Source organism: Cyprinodon variegatus, unplaced genomic scaffold (genome assembly GCF_000732505.1).
Source record: "Cyprinodon variegatus isolate N-32 unplaced genomic scaffold, C_variegatus-1.0 Scaffold1556, whole genome shotgun sequence".
Taxonomy (NCBI): Eukaryota; Metazoa; Chordata; class Actinopteri; order Cyprinodontiformes; family Cyprinodontidae; genus Cyprinodon; species Cyprinodon variegatus.
Genome location: NW_015152009.1, coordinates 51,478 through 59,671, shown reverse-complemented (window position 1 = coordinate 59,671; position 8,194 = coordinate 51,478). Strand labels below are relative to the sequence as shown.

Here is an 8,194-nt window from a genome sequence, read left to right as displayed (position 1 = left end):
ACCCTACAGGACAGTTTGTCAGCAAACGGTGAGCTCTCCACCAGCAGTGACTCGCTCACAGAGAACAGCAGCAGTAAGGTGAGCGTCTGAATGCTTCATGGTCGAGTTAAATCAGCGCTTTCAGGATACAAACATCTGCTTTCCTCATGGTTTCAGGAAAAGGGAGGAATGTTGAAAGGAATGTTTAAGAGAACGACGAAACCTGCTAAAGATGATGAGCCTCAGGTTTGTTTTCACCTTCGCAGATTGACTTCATCCAGAAGCGCAGGATGTTGATCATGAATAAATATTAAAGAATCTAATAAACTATCAGTGGAAACACTCCTTACCATTGAAGTAGCAGTGCAGTGATTAGCATCCTTTCCTTGAAGGAAATGGGGCATTTTTTTTTCTTGTTCATGAAATTTATAGTTTTAGTTTTTTTCTTCAAGTAACACTGTTGCACAGTTGCATCTTACTAATAATCTCCTTTAAACTTTTCCTTTTTCCCCAGGAGGCAGCAATTTCCTCACAACACCCTGAACTATCTGGCAGTAGTGACAGCTTAACAGACAATAAGTCAACTAAGGTACTTCCTTCTTTATGTTTAATAATAACGATGATGATAATAATAATAAGTGAACTTTATTGATCTGACATTGGAGAAATTTACCTCTGCATTTAACCTCTCAAAACCCACCGTTTTAAAGTGTTTACCACTAAAAAGGAGTTAAAATTCCTCCGGTAAATTGTTTACAATTATAGACATGTTAGACATCGTTGGAAAGATTAGATTCTACACAATTCAACCACTGAGTTCATTTTATGGACACAGCGAGCAACAAAGCACAATTAACCCAGATATAGCAGCATGGCAAAATGTAAACATGACAAAGCAGCCACAACAAGCAAGCAGGTCTTTATTACTGCTGTTCAAATAAGACCTATTATTTACAAGAATAAAAATAACAACTTTGGGTCATGTTTGAACTCATGCAGCTTGGGCTGTGTTTTACTCACCAAATTCCCATGTATATATTCAGAAACTAGAAGGTGTTAGCTTTTTAGATAACATATCACACATGTAATTTGGGCTTACAGTTCCTAAGTTATTTGCTTTTCCATTTGGGTATGCAAAATAGGCAAGAATTTCCCAAAATGAGGTGGATGTTAAGAAGTTTTAACCCATTCCCTTGGGTAGCAGTGGGCTGCCATTGTGCAGCGCCCGGGGAGCAGTGTGGGGTTAAGGGTCCTGCTCAGGGACCCAGAGTGGCAGCTTGTGGGAAGTGGGGCTCAAACTCAGAACCTCAGGATTCCAAGCTCAAATCCTAACCACTAGGCAGTCACTCCACTTAAATATTTGTGTGATTTTTATTTTGTCTGCATAAAACATAATTTAAAATTTTTTTTTCCCTTTTAAGGGTAAATCAGGAATGTTTGGCATATTGAAGCGATCACCCAGACCAGGACATGCCCGCAGGCCTTCTCAGGTGAACAAATTTTACTTGTCGTCTTGCTCAAAGAAACGCAGAGATGGTAATGATGAAAACGGCAGCTCTCTGTGCAATAATCTGATGCTATGTTACCTTGACTTCTGCAGGATCTCCTGGACTTTAAAACTACTAATGAAAACCTCTCTGAGTGCAATAACAAGAAAGTGAGTATAATTAAAGGTAAAGAAATACCACGGGTTAGGGATTTCTATCTAAACTCAGCATTTTTATTTCCTTTTAATCGCACAGACACAAGACGATCTCCAGGTCACGTCTTGCTTCAAATAAGTTAAAACACTACATTTCACTAGTATTTTAGTTTTTCTCAGTTTATAAGACGCCAAATTCCTTAAATTACACGCATGACTGCACACCTTTCTCTAAAAACATAAATATAAAGTGAAAATATTGGAGACAGTTCATGGCTTACAGGCTGCTCCTAAAACGCACCGCTAGAAAAATACTTTTTTTTTTTTTTTTTTTTGGTCATTTGAACAATAGTGAGTCATGGGACTCACTATTATAAAGTGTTCATTATTTCTAATTTGGTCATGTACAGTCAGAAACTGGAACGGAGTTACATTTGTGTTTAGTTGTCATTTTTCTACCCTTAATGTAGAAACAGAGAGATAGAACAGCAATATGTGTTTTGCACTGCAGTCTGCTAATTTTAGCAGTGGGAGCAAAGTTGGACTGTAATGCTCTAATTTTGACAGTAAACTGCGCTTTTGACAGAAGTTATGCAGTTCTTTCTGTCCGATTTAGTGGAAATATGTGCTGTTTTTCAGGAACAGTTTTATCAGATGAAGAACTGTTTTTTTTATTAGATAGAAATGTTGATCTGGTTGAAATGTAAAGTGCCTTTAGACGACATGTGTTGTGATTTGGTGCTGTAGAAATAAACTGAATTGAATTAAATTGAAGAAAACCGTAAATGTATTGGTATTCTGAGGTTTTATATGCTGTTGTATTCATGATTTTGTATTTAGTAGTGTTTAGTTATGAGCAGTGCTCCTGACCTTATTTTAATGTTGCTTGTCGGACTCAAACCTGCCTGCATCAGCATTTTGAAGGAAGTCCTGACTCTGTGCATTTCTGCCTATTCATCTGGCTGCTACAAACAGTTTAAACAAAAAAACAAAGCATCTGTTACTGTCACTCTATAATACAGCAAACTAAACTAAACTAAACTAGAGGCTCGATCAACTTTAATTTATTGTGTTTCTTTAGGAGTCACCAGGAAAGGTGAAAAACTCTCTAAAAGCCAATGGAATGAGAGCAGCTTCAAAGGTACCTGTTATGCCTCTATTTTAATGTTCTGCAGTAATTATATAAATATAAATTAATCAAAGAAGTTTGTTTAATTTTCCTTTAGGAAGATTTGACTGCACAAAGCGAACTCTCCAAAAGTAACGACAGTCTTTCCAAGACCAAAGTAAGGAATTTTTTTTTAGCTGACAGCAGGTCCAATGTTCAGAGGATGCTTTTCTAACTTTGAACATTCAGGATGTGATTAAAATCTGACTCGCTGTCTTCAGGAATCTGGCGGTTTTAGCTCCTTCTTTAAAAACCCATTTGGAGCTCGAGCGCCATCTCAGGTTGGAGCAACGAAACGACTCCTGATCCTTTTGCTTCTACATGGTGATAACAGATGATGTCAAGTGATGAATATTTCTGTCCCAAACTCAGGAGGATTTAACTGGAGTCGGTGAGCTGTCGGGCAGCAGTGAAAATCTCTCTGAGAACAACACCAAGGTAATGGCTTCAGTGGACACAGCCAGGTTCTACTATAGTGCCTCAGAATTTACTTTCTTTTTGTTTGTTTGTTTTTTAGGATAAAGGATTCTTCGGTATGTTCAAGAAAAAAGTTGCAAGGTCTCAGTCTCAGGTAAGATATTAGATATTTTTCATGAAATGTGATGGATGCCGTGGCCATTTTTACCCAGTTAAAATTCAGTACTTGGTGCGCTTTCATTGTAACCGCAGGGATTGTGTCCTTTATCTGCATATAATGTAGGAGGGACTTTACATTTTAATACACAAAAATCCTGCATAGCTCTGTTGTAATCATAAATACGATGAATCAGTTACTTTTGGAAAAGCTAAGTTCTTGTGAGCCATCAACAACTTATCTAGATCTTTTATGGTATCCTTAAACACAACCTCCATTAGCTGATGAAAAACTATTAAAAAAGTTCGAGTTTATATTGCAGTATTCATGTATGCATGTAATCAGGGATTTAAATAGGCAGTTTATACTTGCAGCTATCCCCAATTTTCATGCAGACAGCTGTGAATGCAGATTGATTTCTCTCCATAAAAGGTTCCGGTTATGGGTTTGTTTTCTTTTTTAAATAAAAATGAATCACCTACCTACTGACCAACTTCATCTAAAAAGGCATGCAGCAGGAGTTTCCTAGTTGCAGCTCACACTCTGAATGTTGGTCAAAGGAATGAATCTGACAGATCATTTATTTTGGATTTTTTTTTTTCTTTATTTCAATTCAAAGTTACTTTTTAGCTAGAATTGACTGAACCAATATTTAACATGACAGAAATTAAATTCCAAACTGCCTGTTTATTTTTTCATTTGTGGAGTTGTTCAGTAATACTAACTAGCTGGTCTGTGCCGGATCACAGTCTGCATGCTTCACTGAAACACATTTCACTTGCTTTTCTTGGTGCAGGATGATTTATCAGTAGATGAGGAGCTCTCAGCCAACAATGATGATCTCACTGAAAAGTCTTCAAAGGTAAATGATCAAATGTTTCTATCAAGTGTTTTTTTCCCCTCATTTTATGTATTTTTTGTATTAACCTAAAAGTTTCCACGCCAGTGGTGCCAAACTGTTTTTTTTTTTTTTTAACTTCTAAAGACTTTGAATCATCAAGACTTTAAAAGGCCCAGCTGCAGCAGTATGAATGGACATTTTTTTGGGTTGGTTGCCTTCATAGGCTTAGGAAGCCAACTGTTAAGTCTATTTGTTCTGGTTTTAATGGTGCTGAACCAGTTTCGTAATGGAAGTGGGACAAACGGGTCATTGCTTGGCCAATTATCATTAACTAGTGGGTCACATCAACTTTGAGCAGACTGGACAGAAGCAGAGTGTTTCTATGAGCTTATCAGAAACGTTCGATCCAGGCCTCTAAGTCCAGTATTTGTTATTTCTGGCTCATATTGGACAGGTTTCCAGTATACGGTCGGGAAATCCGCAATATACAATTCTAAGTGTAGGTTTTGAAATTAAGCTGATAGAAGTTCTTTCAGGAGCTGACCAAAGGAAAAATAGAAATATGCCTTTATCATACAAAAGGATGACCTCACCATTGTCTTGTTTTAATGCTTGAAATATGCAAATAATTATAACTATGTAAATGTTTTTTTTACTTGCATGATCAGAATTTTCTAAAATTTTAAGGGAAATTTTGAAAAGTCAAACAAAATGGCGTTTGAAATTGTTGTTTTTTTAGAAATTTGAGATTTTTTTTTTAATCATGTGACTTGCTGAACTGGTTCTGCACTGAATGTCAGATAATCTAGTTCCTTAGTCTGATGCTTGATCTTTTGCCAGAGTGGGCCGACAGCGAAGAACCTGAAGAACCCTTCAGCCTCGTCAGCTCAGGTAATTTCTCGAAAGAAGAACATTTGTTTCATGTATTTCAGTCTTGAGGTGCTTTCTGATGGGTAACATTGCTTTGGATTTGGTTTTAGGAAAAACCAAAGAGGGAAAACGGGGGAGACCCAAGTGAAATGAACTCTGCCTCACCAAAAGCTAAACCCAAAAGAGTTGGTTTCTTTAGTTATATGTTTTTAATTGTTGTTTTGCAGCAACTTGGTCACACTTTTCTGTTTTTAATAATCTTATGGAATCAATGTTTTATTTTTCCAGACTGGTTTCAGTGCCGTGATGAAGAGCACCTTCTACAGCGACAAACAGGTGACAGTAGGGATTTATTCGCTCGACTTTTTCCCTCAAACAAACTACAGTCCAATTAGTTACTAACCCAAAAAATGCTCAATGATATTTAATAGTAATTAATGAGAAAACAAAAATTAATCTATAAAAAAAAAAGTTATTTTATTGATGTACAAATACAGAAGTTAAGAAGGTAAATAAATGTTATTTATCAGAACTAGATTAAAGAATATAAAAGCACAGCAGATTTTTCATCGTAAACCATGCTGGAAACTTTTCTTTTTATATAATTCTGCACTATTTCCTGTTGCTCTGTCACCTATAATCCTGAGGAAATATGTCGTAGTAACAGGAAAAGATAAAGGGAGAAGTTTATATTCAATGTTTCTTTATTTAAATGTTTGATCTTCAGGAGAAGAACTCCACGCCTGATGATGAGGAAACATCAGAAGGAGATGGAGACAATCCGCCTATTCACAAACAGGTTTGATAATATTTAGGAAATTATTCCACTTTCTATTTATGTTCTATTTCATATACCAGTACATTTTTTTTTTCTCTCTTTTTGTGTCTGACTCAGAGTAAGCTGGCTGGAGCGATGACGAAGCTGAATCCATTTAGACAAAAAGTCCGTAACTGAAATAAATCCAAATTTCAGATTTCGTTTTTTATGTTTTCACCTGAAAGTGATTTTTATTTAATTTTTTTCAATTCAGCAAGAGAAGCCGACAGAATCGGATGACGAAGATCAAACTGTGAGCAGCGAGAAGTCATCAACTCACAAACAGGTGCTTTTATTTCTACATTTTCCTTTTAATGGTTTAATTAGATAAAAATAATAGAAAATAAGTTCCTTTTTCTCATTAGCTCAAGAACCATCAGTTGAGTTAAAAATGTTTTTAATCCCTCTGCTGTTTGAGCTGTTCTTTGGGTTAAGATTCAAACTGCTGAGTTAAATGTATCTGCTATATGTCAAAGTTACAGAAGCACATAATTTCTCGTGCCGTTTTCCCTCTCAGAGCACCATAGTTGAAGCCATGTCCAAACTGAATCCGTTCCACTCTGGAGCTAAAGTAACTATCCTGTTTGGTGAGGTTGAAGGTGGTGGTGAGGGAGACAATCAAGACAATCAGGGCTGGGAAAGGGAAACCATTGATTATCAATCACTGATTCTTGTTACATTTATGTGTTTATTTTACAGGATAAGGTTTAAAAAATTGAACCTTTTTAAATTTAAATTATGTTGCTTTTAGTGCTGCATGTTTTTATGTCAGTGTGCAGAAAAGAAAAATTTGAAATGTAGTTTGAATAGTTTTTACTGTCATCTTACCACTTGATATTCTTGTTTTTATTTGGCCATTGACCTATTTACAGTCAGACGGGCCTTAATTAATTAAATAGAAATTCACTAAAATAAGGACAAAATCTGTGATCAATGTCTTTGTAGCTGAGAAAATTATTATTATTTTTTTTCAATCTGAAAAGTAAAAATGGATGATATATGATAAGCTTAAATGGAGCCATTTCTCTGAAAGGTTAAGAAGAAAGAAAACAAAGTTTTATTTATATTTTTTTTTCATCTGCTCAGAAGGACATTGAAAACCCAGAGACCTTTGAGGAGAAAAGGAAACGATCAGAAAAGAAGCCAGAACTGGTGAGCGCCTATTTCAGGCTTCGGCCTCCTCTAATCATTGACCACAAACTTTCACATCAACTTCTTATAAAATCTCCCTCTGCACTCAGGCCCCTCCTCCTCCACACTTCCTACTACGTCACCCTCGTCTCGTTCCTGAACGCTTTAAATTAATCTTATCCTCCTGGTCTGGGACATTAAGTCACTTTGTGTTTTTGTCCTTGACAGGTCAAGAGTAATTTGATCCATCAGGAGGGGAAGGAAAAAGGGGAAACGCCTCGAATCCCCCGCAGACCCAGAGCAGAGGTTTGCCTGCAGCCATAAATATTTCAATGTGGTGGTGAAAGCGCTTTGACCTCTGCTTTAAATCTGTTTGGATTCAGGAGATGAAGGCAACGTCCCTACATGAAATAGAAAAACAAAGAAGAGCAGAGGAGAAGGTACTTATTTCTTTATATGTAAACTAGTGCATTTCTCCTTTTCTTTGTCATACAAGTAGTCTTGTGCTGAAAGGTTTCATTTCATTCTGTCCTCTGCAGAAGGAGCTTTCAAGAGAGAAGAGAGGAAAAGCTTCAGGAGCTCCCGTGGTTCCGCCCAGACCGACGGACGAGGTAAGCCGCCTTTGAGGTTTCTTTAGTTGTTAAATCTGCCATGTGTTAAAGTTGTAGCTTGTTTTATTTGGGCTTAAGGAATTGCTGTGGTCAAATTTCAGGAGATGAACAGAGCTGTTAGGAAGAAAGTCAACCAAGAGGTTTGTTAAGACACAATATCTCTCTGATTCTTTTGCTGTGCTCCTCCAAAGTTTCCTTCTAGTTATTCTTTCTAGTTAGTCACATGAATGTTTTATTAGTTTCTATCTGGTGATGTAGGTTATTCATTGTTGGTGAAAATGAATTCAAATGTAGTGTAGATACTTTAAAAGCCCTTGAATTTCCCACTCTTTGCCTTCTTTATTACTACAAGTAGTTTAAAAAGTTTTTTTTTTATTCATGACGATCAGTAGTCTGTGTTTTATGAATAGAGAATAGAACTGCTTAGAGAAATAAGTCGGAGATGAGATATACACAGCATGAAGCCAGAGCAAGTACAAGTATTAAAAAATACTAAAAACAAAATGTTTCATAACATAAAACATCACTGCTGATGGCTGCAAGGGAGAGCATCACTTTTTA

The 8,194-nt window shown here is 36.5% G+C and overlaps 1 protein-coding gene across 1 annotated transcript in view; it reads left to right on the top strand.

The window, feature by feature from the left end:
- The window catches only part of LOC107103897 (glutamic acid-rich protein-like), a 17,473-nt gene that overhangs the window by 3,896 nt on the left and 5,383 nt on the right, over positions 1-8,194 (top strand). The window contains exons 4-26 of the mRNA XM_015403747.1: positions 10-78; positions 157-225; positions 494-568; positions 1,401-1,469; positions 1,580-1,636; positions 2,703-2,762; positions 2,848-2,907; positions 3,011-3,070; positions 3,162-3,227; positions 3,307-3,360; positions 4,160-4,225; positions 5,045-5,095; positions 5,185-5,259; positions 5,363-5,410; positions 5,802-5,873; positions 5,970-6,017; positions 6,106-6,177; positions 6,409-6,462; positions 6,978-7,043; positions 7,251-7,328; positions 7,406-7,462; positions 7,562-7,633; positions 7,735-7,773. Of these exons, the coding sequence (XP_015259233.1) occupies positions 10-78; positions 157-225; positions 494-568; positions 1,401-1,469; positions 1,580-1,636; positions 2,703-2,762; positions 2,848-2,907; positions 3,011-3,070; positions 3,162-3,227; positions 3,307-3,360; positions 4,160-4,225; positions 5,045-5,095; positions 5,185-5,259; positions 5,363-5,410; positions 5,802-5,873; positions 5,970-6,017; positions 6,106-6,177; positions 6,409-6,462; positions 6,978-7,043; positions 7,251-7,328; positions 7,406-7,462; positions 7,562-7,633; positions 7,735-7,773 (1,437 nt within the window). The remainder of the gene's footprint in view (positions 1-9; positions 79-156; positions 226-493; positions 569-1,400; positions 1,470-1,579; positions 1,637-2,702; positions 2,763-2,847; positions 2,908-3,010; positions 3,071-3,161; positions 3,228-3,306; positions 3,361-4,159; positions 4,226-5,044; positions 5,096-5,184; positions 5,260-5,362; positions 5,411-5,801; positions 5,874-5,969; positions 6,018-6,105; positions 6,178-6,408; positions 6,463-6,977; positions 7,044-7,250; positions 7,329-7,405; positions 7,463-7,561; positions 7,634-7,734; positions 7,774-8,194) is intronic.